The 16,588-nt window shown below is 36.4% G+C and overlaps 1 protein-coding gene across 2 annotated transcripts; it reads right to left on the reverse strand.

The window, feature by feature from the left end:
• Positions 1 to 1,159: 1,159 nt before the first annotated feature.
• On the reverse strand, positions 1,160 to 16,548 carry ccdc3b (coiled-coil domain containing 3b). Of its 2 annotated transcripts, none has more exons than XM_051913381.1 (3): positions 15,699 to 16,497; positions 7,453 to 7,627; positions 1,160 to 2,503 (listed from the first exon to the last, which is right to left on the reverse strand). In XM_051913381.1, the coding sequence occupies exons 1-3, from the start codon at positions 16,052 to 16,054 to the stop codon at positions 2,219 to 2,221; spliced, it is 816 nt and encodes a 271-aa protein (XP_051769341.1). In that variant the 5' UTR covers positions 16,055 to 16,497; the 3' UTR covers positions 1,160 to 2,218. The 2 variants fall into 2 exon arrangements, with proteins under 2 accessions (XP_051769341.1, XP_051769342.1); XM_051913382.1 differs by lacking the exon at positions 1,160 to 2,503 and adding an exon at positions 14,115 to 14,157 and having other exon boundaries at positions 7,490 to 7,627; positions 15,699 to 16,548.
• Positions 16,549 to 16,588: the final 40 nt, after the last annotated feature.

The raw sequence follows: 16,588 nt of genomic DNA on the forward strand, positions 1-16,588 counted from the left end.
GTTCTGTGCTGTTGGTTTGGACATATATAAAAGTCTGTCACACTTCTCTGTTTCATACATTTACCACAATATCACTTTTCTCAGATGATTGCAAAAGTAAACACACTAAAGTTTTTAAGTCTCAGTTGTTCAAAGTTAAATCCATACCCCTCCCTCCTCCCCCATTCAGGAACAGTCACATGCATATGGAAATAATTGGGTTTGAACCTCCTGGAAATAGTGTTGAGAAAAATTAATCAAGCAATGGGTCTGCCAAGAAAGTTCCATGATAAAGTGTATGATTTCTCTTCAAATATGTTAAAAAAATCTTAGAGAAGAGATTGGGATCTGAGGAAACATTTTCGCTTTTTACTTTATACTTGGCTTAGCATCGCATTGCGCAAGTCGTAAATGATCATTAGTTTGGGAGTTTCTCAAGCACAGGGAGAAACCCAGACAGACTTTATGATCCCTTCGATATCCTCAGTAGAGTTCAGCCTATTTTAAGGTCTAAAAATGATTCTTATTGCACGTCTGAGTCAGAAATTTGGCTAGCGTGTGTATGTATTTGGAAACAGTGTTCCTCCAAGGGCTTCAAATTCCTGAGATGTGACATGAGAGGAAGAAGGGTATCTTTCTTAGGCCTCTGAAGCCTCATGGACTAAATTTCATTCTAGTGACAAGTCTCGGACTGAATGAAATTTTTTACTGTGGATGCAATATATCATCCGTTCTTCTTCTATCCAATTAAATGTGCCAATCAAACCCAACCTGCATTAATGTACTTCCTGTCTGTTGTTCATATCATAGCCTGGCAAGACCACACTTGACAGCTTGTACTATGAGTGAAAGCAATGAAGACATTTTACTATTTAACTTGGACCTTTGACTGCTGAATTACTGTACCAGAAACCAGGGGCGATGAATCAGAAAATCAGAGGGTGATGATTCAGGTGAAGATGCCAATAGTCATCATCACTGATGTAAATGACGGACTGTCAAATTATTTAATTATGATTTTTAAGATATTTTACTTTTAGGGGGAGGAGACATTTTTTATTCTTGAGAACATTTCATTGGACAAAAACTTCACCTTTTAAAGGCAAACACAAACATTGTTTTTTATGACATCATTAGCATTCATTAACTATAAAAGAAACATAAAAAGTATGGACAAATATTAAGGGAAATGTGACGTTTATTTAATTACTCATTGGAATACATGTGAATGTGCTAAGTAGAAAATGATAATACATATTTTTACAATTAAAAACAATTTTTAAAACATTGTCAGTAAACGGTACCTTAAATGGTGAACATTTTCACTTTAGCTTCACTGAGTAAAGGTTATATATATATATATATATATATATATATATATATATATATGTGTGTGTGTGTGTCAGGTGCTCAGCACCCTGTTTGCAATTATAAAACTCATAAAAAATAAAAAAAAATCAAATGGAAAAGGGAAAGCTGATCCTAAACCAGGAGATTCATGATGTGCATTGACTTAAGATATATAAGCCATAAATGGTCAAACAAGACTATGTATGGAACTAATAAACAAAAGCTCAAAATCAGATTTTGTGTCTGTCTTGTACACGAAAATGGATGTTTCTTGGAGTTTTCAACTGACTTACAGTAATGTGAAAAGGTGACTTTTTTTTCCATGTAACCACTTGGCCAAATAAAATCACAAGACACTGATCTGTATCCCTGATCTTGTCAGGCTCTGCCCGATTAACAATGACATCTGCATCTAGGCAGAAAGACAAAATTTGCTTTCACAAAAACATTATTTTCGATTATCATTGGATTTTACTGGCCCAAACCTCATGTTGTGGTTGAAAGTTGTAATTTATATCAGTATTTTCACATTTTGATCAAGGATCAATTGATGGATTGATGATTATAATGTCAAAACATTGTTTGATGTTTGTTATTTTGCCTTTTGATGATATTATACATCTAGTTAAATGAAAAAGTTGTTTGTCTAAACCTTCTGAAGTCACTAAAGAACAATTTAACTAGTCAAATGCCTCTTTGCAAGATTTATTTTTCTATTCATTTTGAAGGATAATCCACAGTAGAAGGTTCATTGCACATGAGAACCTTTTGAAGGCTACACTATCTTCATAGATCCCTATGACCTCTCAGCACTCCCTATGACCCCATCATCTAGATCTGCCAATACACCATCATTTTAATCAAGTTTCCTTCAGTGCAGGAACGGCTCTTAGTTCTTGAGCTTTTTGGGCAGGTTTTTCCTGAGAGGAGGCTTCTGGTCCTGGGTGGTGTCCTGTTGTGGATGGGGTAACTCTGGTTTGGCTTCATGAAGCTGTTTGAAGCTTTGAACCGGCTCTTTGGTCTCTTGTTTGGCCTGCCTCAAGAGACGTTTCATGTTCTTCACCTTGTCCCTCAGGTGATTGTTGGCTTTTTCCAGGATCTTCACTTTCTGAGAGAGGTTTTTGACTTTCTCTTCCTCCTCAAATAAGGCCTTCTGCACATTGGAGCACCATAGCTGAATTAAAGTAAACAGAAAGTAAATAGAAATAAACAGGAAGTACAAAATACATAAAGCATCTGTTTGGCTCCTATAAACATGATTTAAAGTAAACTTAAGAAGCAGACTGTTTTGTGACAGTTTAAAGGGATAGTTCACCCAAAAATGAAAATTTGATGTTTATCTGCTTACCCCCAGGGCATCCAAGATGTAGGTGACTTTGTTTCTTCAGTAGAACACAAATTATGATTTTTAACTCCAACCGTTGCGGTCTGTCAGTCGTATAATGCTTGTCAATGGGAACTCCATCTATAAGAGTCAAAAAAACATGCACAGACAAATCCAAATTAAGCCCTGCGGCTCATGACGACACATTGATGTCCTAAGACACAAAACGATCGGTTTGTGCGAGAAACTAAACCATATTTATATCATTTTTTACCTCTAAAACACCACTATGTCCAACTGCCTTGAGCATCCGGTGTGTGAGTTCTGAATGCACTCTGACAACGGAAGTGATCTCTCGCACTCATTGAAGTATAAGCGCGAGAGATCACTACTGGCATCAGAGCGCGTTTTCAGACCTCACCAACTGGATGCGCAAGGCAGTTGGACATAGTGGTGTTTTAGAGGTGAAAAATGATATAAATACTGTTCGGTAACTCACACAAACCGATCGTTTCATGTCTTAGGACATCAATGTGTCGTCACGAGCCGCAGGGTTTAATTTGGATTTGTCTGTGCATGTTTTTTTGACTCTTATAGATGGAGTTACCATTGACATGCATTATACGACTGACAGACCGCAACGGTTGGAGTTAAAAATCATAATTTGTGTTCTACTGAAGAAACAAAGTCACCTACATCTTGGATGCCCTGGGGGTAAGCAGATTAACATCAAATTTTCATTTTTGGGTGAACTATCCCTTTAAAGCAAGTAGTATATTAATGAACTGTAAAAGTTTCTAGCGTCAAGTAACTTTCTGTTTTCACCAAAAGCAAAAAGGTTACACAAAACAAAATCACAGCCATACAGAACAAAGCTATTTAATTTTTTTTTTTTTTTTTTTTTTTTTTTATGGAAGCACAGCCTGGTATAAATTCCTTCATTGCTCTACTTACTGTACATGAGGCATGTGGGTTAAAGTACAAAGAGTATGGTGTAGAGAGAAAAAATGATTACTTTGGCTGTAATTTAATCAGGCTGTGATTATCAGTTGGAAATCAAAGCAGCTGAAACTCATTTGAAACTTTTGATAACATATATTGTTCTTGATGTAACAGAAACTTCATAATCCTGGGAAAAGCAAAGCATTTGATGCTTTCCTCTCACATGTGTTCCTGAGTCTCGCCTGAAAAGATTTTACATCTGAAAATTAGTCACAGCTGGGCCTTTTCTGTAAGTGTGGATTTCCTGGGTAGCTCTAATAATCATGCTTGCACCTGAACTTGCGTGTAGGTCAGATGTGATCATAGATTTATGGAATATAAACATGTAAAGACTGATTTGATTTCCATTGGCTGCTACTTTCAATTCCTATGGGGATCAATCTTTTGTTGACTGCTCTCACAGACATATGGTAAAGGCATGGGAAATGTTATTGCTTAATTAATTCTTTATGATATCCAGTTTCACATAAAATTCAGCCAGGACTGCTTGGATGATTACAGTTTTAAAGGAATAGTTCACCCAAAAATGTTTCTGTCATCATTTAATCATATTCACACCATTCTAATGTAATAAAAAAAAATCTTCTAAATTTTGGGTTCCACAGAAAAAAGAAAGGCTTCGAACAACATGACAAAGAGCTCATGTGTATCACTAGCCATAATGAAAGCTGGTGATACTCACTCTCTGAACTGGCATAAGCTCACATTGACCAACAATATCTTCACATGCACACATAGAGAAGCGGCTCCTGAAGACAAAAAGGCTGATAACGTCTAATGCAGGCACACTTTTATATGCATGGGCACTCCATGTGACGTCATAGCTGTCTGCCAACTAGTTAGCATGTTTCACATGTGCTTCAGACAACGATCATGCCTGGAGACGTTCCTATAGTGTCAACGTAATGACGCAGTGTCTCGTTCCTTTATCAGGGAAGCCGGGTTATATACACCCTTTTTTTCAAGTTATGGTGTCAGCTTTGAAAAACACTTCTTGCTGTTTTAACCACAATAAATTGAAAGTGTGCCTCACAGTTATATCACTTGAATCAGTATTTGGTCCTAACACAAATAAGAAGAGTGAATCCTTTTTTGTACCACTAAGTACTAGAAAACAGCTTTAAAACTATTTTGCTATAAAGATTATGCTCAAGCAACTTTAAAAAATATGCCATCAATAAGATACTTTTCATAGAAATCTCCCACAACCCAATGTGGAATTGCAATTTATGGCCGAGAACCTCTGGTTTAGAGTTTAAACATACCACCAACATTATAAGAAACATGTTCTCCCAAGTGAAAAGCTAAAGAAGAAAAGATGTCCAGAGAGGAATGTTAATATCCCAGCAATCATTTCTCTAAATTCCCTTTAGACTTGGACCCAGACATAAACTATACTTAATGGTGAATACCAATTCACAGCAAAATATAGGATTGAAAATGTCCGTTAGCTTGGATTCTTGAGAGAAGTTGCCTACTTTTTCTTGCAGGATTTCTCTGGCAGACTAGCTGATGTTTAGGCACATCTTCCACTGAAATGTTGATTTATGTGTTCAGCATTCAATAGCCACAAAAATTTCTGCTAGATCCCCTGATCCTTTCATAAGCCAAGAGAAACACAAACAGACATGCAAAAGACCTGAACAAGCAATACTGTCATTCCACTCTTGTTTTCTCACTATGGTGTGTCTGTCTCCCTAATAATGTCCATCAATGTGCATACAGAGAAGCACACAGCAAGCAAGGATGGGGCAAGTTTGGAAAGGAGTCTCTCTAATTAACACTACAATAAACATGCTCGTCGATATTATGCAAGTCGATATTCTGATCATATTTTTTTTCCAAGCACACTTTACCAATTCCAAACCACATCAGTCTAAGTAACTACTATTACTGTTGTATATAATCATTTATAAGTGATATATAACTGTAAACGAGGGCTGGAAGTGAAAAATGCCTCATATTCAGATGTGCATAAGTATTAAAGGGTTAGTTCACCCAAAAATGAAAATAATGTCATTTATTACTCATCCTCATGCCATTCTACACCCGTAAGAACAAAATAACGACTTATATGATGGCCGATTTCAAAACACTGCTTCATGAAGCTTCGGAGCGTTATGAATCTTGTCGAATCAACCGTTCGGAGCACCAAAGTCACGTGATTTCAGCAGTTTGGCGGTTTGACACGCGATCCGAATCATGATTCGACAAAAGATTCATAACACTCCGAAGCTTCATGAAGCAGTGTTTTGAAATCGGCCATCACTATATAAGTCGTTATTTTGTTTTTTTGGCGCACCAAAAATATTCTCGTTGCTTTATAATATTAATATTGAACCACTGTACTCACATGAACTGATTTAAATATGTTTTTAGTACATTAATGGATCTTGAGAGTGGTAATGTCATTGCTGGCTATGGAGGCCTCACTGAGCCATCGGATTTCAACAAAAATATCTTAATTTGTGTTCCGAAGATTAACGAAGGTCTTACGGGTGTGGAACAGCATGAGGGTGAGTAATTAATGACATTATTTTCATTTTTGGGTGAACTAACCCTTTAAGCAGGTTTTCTTTAACAGGTAAAATGGGCCAAAAAAAACAAAAACAAAATATTCTCACTGAAAAGTCAAAAATTATTAAATGCCCATGAGAAGGATGCAATACTAGAAATTGCAAAATTAAGGCATGACCACTGAACAGCGAAATGCTCACTGGGTTAGCAAGATGAAAAAACAAACAAACCAAAAAAATAAAAACAGGTCAAGAAGAAAAGACATGTTAACTGCAAAAGACTTGAGTTTCTTGTGGTTTCACACTTATTTCTTTGCCTTAATTCTTAGTCTCCAGTGCCACCATTTTCCAGAACTGCAAACTACCTTGAGTCTCAAGAAGTACAAGTCAACTCATTAATTTGCAACTACATGTCAACTAACTCTCTGTCACGTGCTTGCAGGGATTCAGACGAAGGCAGATGATTAAAGTTCAATACAACAACGTTAATATATATCTAAAGCAATAGCAAACACACTTAACCTAGATGATACCAGACAAAGACCTGAACACAAGCAAAAACTTAAATACACACAGGTAAATGACGAACAGCTGTGAAGGTGGTTAGTGTCCATGGTGACTGATGAGTGGCTGCAAGGTGGAACAGGGAACACGAGACAGGAGTGACAACAAACTGAAAGTCCTAGAACTGAGCACAAGGGTTAAAGTATTAAGTATTATTAAAGTATTGCGGACTGTTAGGGTTATGGTTAGTAGAATAAGTTGAAATGTACTTGCAAAATTAGAATGTCTGTTAGGAGAGCATCAAAATAAAGTGCTAGCAGATATTAAGCAGACAGTTCACTAATACTTTAGACTGTAGCTGACAGTTTCAAAGTTAGGGTTAGTTGGTAGAATGTCTAAAGTGGACTATTGAAATAAAATAATTTTAAAGGAGTCTATAACAGAGGTTTTTAATGGGTGGGTTGTGATTCAAAAATGAGTTGCAAATCTTATCTAATAAGATTTAAACACTTTCCACATCTTTTGTTATTGACCTAATAGTCTGTGCATCCAATGGACCTCTACAATACTTTGACATAAATTCAACTTGTTAGATTCTAGTCAAATTAAGTAAATTCCAACATGGACAGCCTGCATGCCATGCTCTCCTCCTCAAAAAAATTATCAAAACTACACAAACTTGTCATAGACATATCCTTGTGGGCAGTGCTCTGATATATGGTGTAATAATGCAAGTTACTATTATTATTATTTTAATATAAAATAAAAGTAGCTCACTCGGTTGTCCTCTTGGACCTCCCAGTCTGGGGTGTACATGTGAACCTGTGTGCCAGCTGTGCAGTTGGAAAACTGGAATAAGCTGGAAAACATGCGGTGGTTCTCCGGTGTGTCAGGGAAGATGGGGTCCTGGAAGTTGACTCCGTGAGGAATGATACTGTAGTTTTCATCCATCCTGAGAAGAAACACAGCACACACAATGCTATATGACAAATAATCATTATGTGTGGAATATGATTAAATATGATTTGAACAAACCACTTACTCTAAATATTAAACTCTTCCCACACCATCTGTGCTATAGACATGAATGATAAATTATCAGGCTTATGAGAAGAGGTGTGCTATTACTTTTCTAAGCAATTTGACTACAATTTTATGAAGTGGATATTAAATTATCAAAAAAAAGAAGAAAGAAAAAAGGCATAAACTTTCAGTGAATGCCATATCCAAACCATAGAGCTTTAGGGTGGACTAATTTGAGCCAGTAACCAACCAACTATAGTAGAAACTACTTTACACTTGGAATACCTATGGCATAGCAACATGTTCGCGTCATGGAAAATGTAAATCTTGCTTTATAATGTATATTTTTAGCATGTTACAATGTTTATACACACTATAGAGGGTGTATCAAACATGAGCAACAAAATTAGCACTACAATAGCATGCTACACCCCAAAAGTTGCACAATCTTTGTGTATTTTTGTATCTCCTGTGTGGGCCTCAGCGCTGTAATAGTTCACCACCACTAGGGACGCTTAATGTCAATGACCCATATATTTTTACACAGGAAAGCAGCCTAGGAGAGGGGAAGTACCAATAAAGGGCATGCTGGGACAGCTCTATTTGTGTTCTTTACGTGTGTGTTTGTATTAGAGCTGCCTTTGGATTTGTTTTTCCTAAAGCATTAGCAAAAGTATTACATTTAAAGCAAAATAGTGAGTAGTGAAAACATATATAATACAAATAAGAGGTTAATTATACAGCTTATGTGTCGCAGTGATTATACACATAGCTATTCTTTCCTCTCTGTTCTTTCTCTTGTATCTCTATTTATCTGAGTGAAGAATTCATTATTTGTGATTGGCGTTCAAAGCTCCTCTTTGGCTGGTCTCTTGCTGTTTCGACCTGCAGTCTTGCAAACTTTCACACATCAACACACACATACACACACACACACACCTCCCAGCGGTGAGGAAATGAGGAAAGTCTGTTATCAAAGTTTCAAGGGTGGTTTTAAAAATATTGATAAAAAAAAAAAAAAAAAAAAAACTTGGTTACATTGGCACAATGTGGGGAAATGAGACACGCTTTTCATACGGACTCTTCACAACGCTTGTTCTCTTTTATTCATTGTTTAATTTGGCCACCATCAGCTTGCAGGAAAATCTCTCTCTCTTTTTTTTTTTTTTTTTTGCTCTTGATTTGTGTACTCCTTTTAAGACATCAAAATGCAAGCTTAACAGTTTGAAGCACTCGTGTAATCATCTATGTATATTTTTCAATTTTAGTCATTTGGAAAAAGGAAAACAGTTACAACAAATGACAAGTTAATGCATGTGCATATGTTAGAGAGCCAGAATTCCCACAAGGCATCTTTTTTAATGGTTTATTGAACAGTCTGGGTAATTAAGGCTTTTTCCCTCTATATGATTAGGCATATAAAATCATATGTAAGCTTTGTTCATAGGTTTTGTTGGCTTCAAACGCCATTGCTCTCAATGAGGGAAATGGGTTTGAGGTGAATAGTTTTCCACCTGGCTTCTATAGCCCATTTTCCCTGACGGAAACATTGGCTTTGGACCTTGACAGCAGAGAGTTCCTCCATCTGGATCTAATTCAGTCTCTTTAGAGGGGCATCAGAAGCTCAGGGGCTTTTACAAAACCTGTGCTCAGTGCCAGACTTGGAACATCTAGATCCAACTAGAGTTCCAGAATACTCTGATGGATTTTAACTAAGCTCCAGAATCTTTTTGTATTAAATGTCTTGAGGGCCATTTCGGTTTGCTGTTAGTATTCTGTGGAGTACAAAAGGATATATTTTGAAGAATCTACACACTCCTTTTTTCCAGTACAATATCAGTTTATGGTGACCATGGGAGTTGAGCACCTTAAAGAGCAAAAAAGCATCTTTCTGTAATGTTATTATTATTATTATTATTATTATTATTATTATTATTATTTCCAGAACACTTAGTATAAGCATTTTGGAGAATGGATGGATGGAGTTGTATAGACAACTTTTAAGATATTTTAAAGAGGGGGTTTCTTGTTCTTTTTGGATCTTGACATGGTCATATTTGCCAGCTTGTTCCATTCAGGAGCATGTGCATCCTTCAACTTTTCTGTTTTAGTGTTTTGTTTTGTTTTTAAACATGAAGGTAAGTAAATGGTGACAGAATTTCCATTTCTGGAAGAACTATTCCTTAAAGGAAAATTAAAGCAAGACTTTATTTTCTAAGAGCATTCCAAAGGACAGTGTCACACTCCGCTGAGAATCCAAAAAGAAGCTCTATGAGTAAGAGATAAATATTTAGTAAACATGCAAGGCGTTGAAAAGTTGTTAAATAAAAGTGCCTGTTTTTTTTGTAAATGTTTTGAGATACAGATGTTTAGAAAAAAGTGTGGATTACAGCAGGCTCATGGAACATGTGACGGCATATCAATTTGCATAGTTTATGCTGCTATGTAATGCATTTTTCAATACATTTAAGGCCAGCTTTTACAATACATTTCTTGAGAGCAGTGTTTGCAAGTGCGACCAGCCCTGTTAAAATGCTAAAAACCAATACCATATAACTTTCCAAGGGTTCCTCCTGATATACTACACATGTTCACATCTTCAGGATATAACCTTTATAATTTACTGGCCACCCTCTATTAAAAATGAGAGCCTCTCAAAGAAAACCTGAATGTAGTTGTTCTATGCACCATATTGCATTAATTATCGTTTCCATGCAGAGTGTCTCCAGTTTCTCAGGCTTTGATGGTTTGATGGTTTGACTGGTGAGAATTGTCTTGCCAAACTGGAACCAGCTGTCTGATTGGTTCATGGCTTAGATTCATGACATATGGGACATTAAAAGACGGGGAAGAAAAGTTGGACGTGCACTGAAGCAAAGTCTGCTCAACAAGTGGGCCATTTTAAAGACGCGTTTCCCTTTGTCTTCTCCGGAATTAAGCCAGCCCACTGAATGCCATAATGAATTAAGAGTGACAAACTCTTGTTTGGAACATTTCACAGGAAATATGGAAGTCACCAGAGAGCAGAATGGAAATGTTCACTGATAAAGAAAAGTCATTATTTCCCTCATGGCATTTCGAAACCATTCACTGTTGTTTTTCTAAAAAAAGAAAGCGGACTTGTTTGAATTCTCTTATACATACAATGAAAATAAAATGAGATGCCAAAATATGAAAAAAGCAGATAAAAAAAACATAAACATGGTCCGTAACACATTATTGTTTAGAGTAGCATAATTGTAGTCATAAATCAGAATTTAATCCCTCCTCAATTAACCATTTTAAATCAAACCTCAGTTTGACCTCGTTGACACTCAGGTATCGTTACTTATGTGTGTCAGAACAACACATGACGTGTCAGTTTGAATATGCAGAATGGATTAGGTGTGTGCAAGTTCATCACATGAATAATTGCTTAAATATTAGACTGTTCCTTAAAAAACAAAGCTATCATATGGCAATTCCAGTGTTCTCCTGCAGCACAAATGTATGACAGAATCTTTCAGTATTACTCTAAGTGAAACATGCTGGAGAGTAACAGGACCGCATGAACCCTAAGTGAATTTGTTCACTGAATGACATCACGGCATGTCTCACTGGTAGTACTGTGAAATACAAGAGATCAAGAAATGAGGGACAGGCTAACTTCTTTAGGCAATGTTTCTGAAATCTAGATTAGTAAGACTTTTACATCAAATTCACAAAAGTTTCAGGCAATAGCAAATGATACTCTCTTTATGTACAATTCAATATCAGTGATCACAAAGGAACGGTGGTGTAGGGGAGGCTGGTCTACCTGTCTCCACAAGCTCAACACCCCAAGCACTTCACAGAGAAATCAAGGCTAATGTGGAGAATGTTGGGGTGAGGTCAGTGCTGACCTGCTATCAAGAAAATGACTTTCCTGATGAATATTCTTTCAGATAACAAGAGACAAAAACTGTAAACTTGAACTCCCAAACACCTGATAAAATGCCAAAACAGCCTGTTAACACTCCACTGGACCTTTAACCTGCTGCCCTCAGGCCACCCGAGCAGTTCGACACTGTATGTCCCGTGCAATTAAGTTGAGTGTAAAGAATTCCAGAACTGCTCTGTCTCTGAGACTGGGAGAATTAGTCAACTTTTTAGCTTTCTCACAGATTGGGAAAAGCTACATTTTATGCACTGTGACAAGGAATAAGGAGCAGTTATTTAACTACAGTGCATTAATAAAATTTGTGCCATGGCATTGTTAAATTCTTTATTCTGTCTGGTTGACATATGTTTCAAGAATATTAATAATTTGTTATAAACTGCACGGCTATGCTTTTTCAAAATTACTAAACTGAACTCATCCAGCACACATACTTACAATCATCTGTTGTCAATTATTCCTTAATTGTTTGTTACTTTTTATATTTAGTCTTTTGCAGTCATAAAAGTTGGCTAATCTTTTCAGAGACCTAATGTCAGGTAATTTTAGAATAACATGAAATCAATCTGCTACCTTCACTCTCTCTTTCTGTTAATGGTTATGACTTCATTCACAGTGACCTGGTTTGACCTTTTAGTCACATGTAGTTGAAAAAAAGACATTGCAATATGGTTCTGTATATTAGTGCTAATTAGTGTCCCTTAGGTAAAACTTCTCCCATTGCAAACAAATTTATGTTGCAGGGGTTTAATTATTCTTTTAACATTATTAATTATTAATAGTTTAAAAAAAAAAAGTTTTGTTTGTTATTTCACATTAAGGTCTTTTTATGCTACCTTCATTATTTATTGTTGCTAAATGTAATCATTTTACTCCTGTGCCAAAACTTTCAATTGTAAATGATAAATAAAAAAGGATATTAAGTAAAGATCATATTCCATTAAGATATTTTAAATTTCCTACCGTAAATATACAGTTGCAAGAGAAAGTATGTGAACCACTTGCAGAATCTGTGAAAATGTTAATAATTTTAACAAAATAAGGGAGATAATACAAAAAGCATGTTATTTTTTATTTAGTACTGTCCTGAGTAAGATATTTTACATAAAAGATGTTTACATATAATCCACAAGACAAAAAATTGCTGAATTTATTAAAATAACCCCATTCATAAGTATGTGAACCACTGATTCTTAATACTGTGTGTGGTTACCTGGATGATCCATGACTGTTTTTATGTTTTGTGATGTTGTTCATGAGTCTCTTGTTTGTCCTGAACAGTTAAACTGAGCTCTGTTCTTCAGAAAAAATCTCCAGGTCCCAAAAATTCTTCAGTTTTCCAGCATTTTTTGCATATTTGAACCATTTACAGCAGTGACTGAATGATTTTTAGATCCATCTTTTCACACTGAGGACAACTGAGGGACTCAAACACAACTATTAAAAAAGGTTCAAACATTCACTGATGCTCCAGAAAAAAACATGATGCATTAATAGATGGGGGGGTGAAAACATTTGGAATTTGGTAAATTGTATTTAATTTGTCTTCCGGGAAACATGAAAGTATCTTCTGTTGCTTCCGAAGGGCAGTACTAAATGAAAAAAAAAAAGATATTCAAGCGAAATAAGAAAAATTTGGACCTCTTCATCCTGTTTTGGACCTCTTCAAAAGTTTTCACCCCCCCGACTCTTAATGCATCGTGTTTCCTTCTGAAGCATCAGTGAATGTTTGAACCTTTTTAATAGTTGTGTTTGAGTCCCTCAGTTGTCCTCAGTGTGAAAAGATGGATCTCAAAATCATTCAGTCACTGTTGTAAAGGGTTCAAATATGCAAATGATGGTGGAAAACTGAAGAATTTTTGGGACCTGGAGATTTTTTCTAAAGAACAGAGCTCAGTTTAACTGCTCAGAACAAACAAGAGACTCATGAACAACCATCACACAACAAACAAACAGTCGTAGATCATCCAGGTAACCACACACAGTATTAAGAATCAATGGTTCACAAACTTTTGAACTGGGTCATTTTAATAAATTCAGCTATTTTTTTGTCTTATGGATTATATGTAAACATCTTTTATGTAAAATATCTTACTCGGGACAGTACTAAATAAAAAATAACATGCATTTTGTATGATCTCTCTTATTTTGTTGACACAACAAGAAAGATTACTTTGGGAAAACAGGTTATACTGTCAGCCCTTAGATACCAGTTTACATTCAGTAGATGAGGTGCCATCACAGTAAATGACTTGGCCAGAAAAGTGCTGAGTGTGATGGATCCAGTAGGATGCATGAGGAGTTAAACATCCTTCAGTTTAACTGATTGGATTTTATAGGTTGAGACAGGAAACGCAAGCAAAAAACTTGTCAGGAGATTCATGCCTTATGCTATTACTACATAAATCACTTTTGAGAAAAAGTGAAATCATAACAACAGTGAATCATATAATATCTTTCTTTATCCAAATGTGCTGCACTTCTGTTCTCTGTTAGCTACCTCATCCTTTGTAAGTTCATCTGCCAATGTGATTTCATTCTCACTGTAAACACAGAAACAAAGACAAGCCAGAGCTAATTAAGTCTGACAAAAGTTTTGATCATTATGCACAGTATTCATGATCATTATACACAAAGTTAGCCATTTTCCATTCATTATGAAAGAAAATAGAGGGAGATTTGGGTTGTTTGGCACAGTATTCATTCTTTGTTGAATATCCCTGGTGGACCATACATTAACATAACCCAACCAAGGGCAAATAAATTCTTAAGGTCTTAGGTAACAATGATCACAGATGTCAGACAGTTGTGGCCTAGTTGTGTGCTATAGCTCTCATGCTCATGAGACATGTAAGTTTGAAGCCAGCTCATTCCAGCTTTTGTTAATTCAGTATGTTTACCCTTTTGTCAAACAACCCTAAATGCCACAAATATTAAATGTATGCAATCCCATAATATTGATGTGATGCATACACAAGTGCTCTCATAGCGGTGACTCATTCTACACATTCCCACAATAGTTACATTTACATGCACCGAATGAAATAATAAGGCTCAGTCGGATTGAAAAGTCTTCATTTTTAACACCTCAGTCGATCTGATTGACTTTGATCTGAAATCAATTTAGATTGAGCTGAAAGGGTGGTATAGACCTGAAGTAATCTGATAAACAGGAAAAAATAACTAAGCATGCCAGCACATAAATAAAACTATCTTCTTAATCTGATTCAAAAACACACTGTGCTGTGATGCATATGTTTACCAGAGCACTTTTCGCATGCACTTAAGTTTTGTTCAGAATACATAAATGCACATGTATACGATCGGATTGCAAAGTTTAAAGTTTATATAGACCTTTCAGAAAATGACATTTGATTTAATTAATTTGGATCGATGAACATTAGAGCATGTAAACATACCTATTGTCTCGCATCATTTACGATTTGCACTCATTTGAAGCTACACAGTGTCTCAATAGCATCATTGGTTTCGGACTTTTACTGACACCTATAGGACTTGTTTACTAACTGCTGTCATTTCACACTAAAACTGTTTATCTTTTGTTTTGTCTGTGGCCTAGGAGCTGCAGGTTGATGCGGTTTGTGCTCTCACAAGGGCTGCTTATTTGAAACTTTATTGTTCTACTCTTGCTGATTATGTTTGTATAGCACAATACCATTACTCTGCACTATGCTATTTACTCAGGCTCCATTGATATGTTGTGCCTGTATTTATATATATATATATATATATATATATATATATGTATTTATACCTGTTGTTTATCCTTTAAGCACTGACTATATAAAGTAATTACTGTATATTTTTATGATCAGTAGCGTTAGTCAATTGCATGACATGGGTAGTCATGTGATCTCAATGTGGCAGTGCCCATGAGGGGGTGAGACTGATTTGTCTTAAGTCTTCATCTCTTCATCTTAGTTTTAGTCATCTTATTTTTTTCGCTTTTAAAAGTGTTCTTGTTTTCTTTTCTTTTTTTTTTAAATTAGCAAAACATTACTAAGTGCACCTTTAAGACGAGTCTATATTGACATTTAAAATCCGTATTGACATTTAATCTCACCTCAAAAAGAAATAGTAGGAGTTGTTCTCCATGACGCTGTACGAGTAGCAGGGGAAATATCCCAACCCGCTGACATTGAACCTGGATCCGGCTGGCACCTCCAGCATGCTGCCCCATGCCTGATCGCACAGCAGCTCGATCTCCGCGGAGAAGAACAGATCCGTGTCGTACTGCCACGGCAGGTAGTTGTACACGCTGTAAGACTCCTTATGAAGGGCGAGCACCTTGGCAAAAACTATGATCTCCGCCAGCTCTGCGCGGCACGCTTCCGTCTGAGGTCTCCAGTCGTGGGGCAGTTGGCATCCCCATGATGCGCTCAGGGAGAGCGCCAAAATTAATGCCAGAAGAGAACCCATGACATGCAACCTTACTTTACTCGTTCAAACTGCCTCTAATAATAGCAATTCCAAGCGGTTCGCTCTGATATCCCTCTAAAACAGACTTATCCAAGTCCGCGTAAAACGCACACCACTAATATCCAAACTCTCAAATGCAGTGAATGATACGCGTTGATATAAACGGCCGTTTATCTGCTGTAGGTATAGCTAATGCATCTCTGTGGATTTAAACTGATCTATAGGTCTTATCCCTCTCCATTCTTCCCTGTGCGCCGTGTGCATTACGCGCAGCGGTTAGTGGAGAGCCTTTCAATGACGCTCAGCTCTACTACAGACCTGCAGAAGAAAACAGATCAGTTCAGCTTTCATCTTACGCCTGAGCAACGCGGGCTCCAAGAAAGCAGAGCAAAACAAATGTAAAACATTTTTATTCACAAAGTATAGTCTGCGTTTTCAATACCCTCAGAAACAGCAACATGAACTGTCATTTTGTTATTAATATACATAATGCTAAGCAAGACTAAAAAGTCTGAAAATGTATTCCTAATTGTT

Source organism: Ctenopharyngodon idella, chromosome 11 (assembly GCF_019924925.1).
Source record: "Ctenopharyngodon idella isolate HZGC_01 chromosome 11, HZGC01, whole genome shotgun sequence".
NCBI lineage: Eukaryota > Metazoa > Chordata > Actinopteri > Cypriniformes > Xenocyprididae > Ctenopharyngodon > Ctenopharyngodon idella.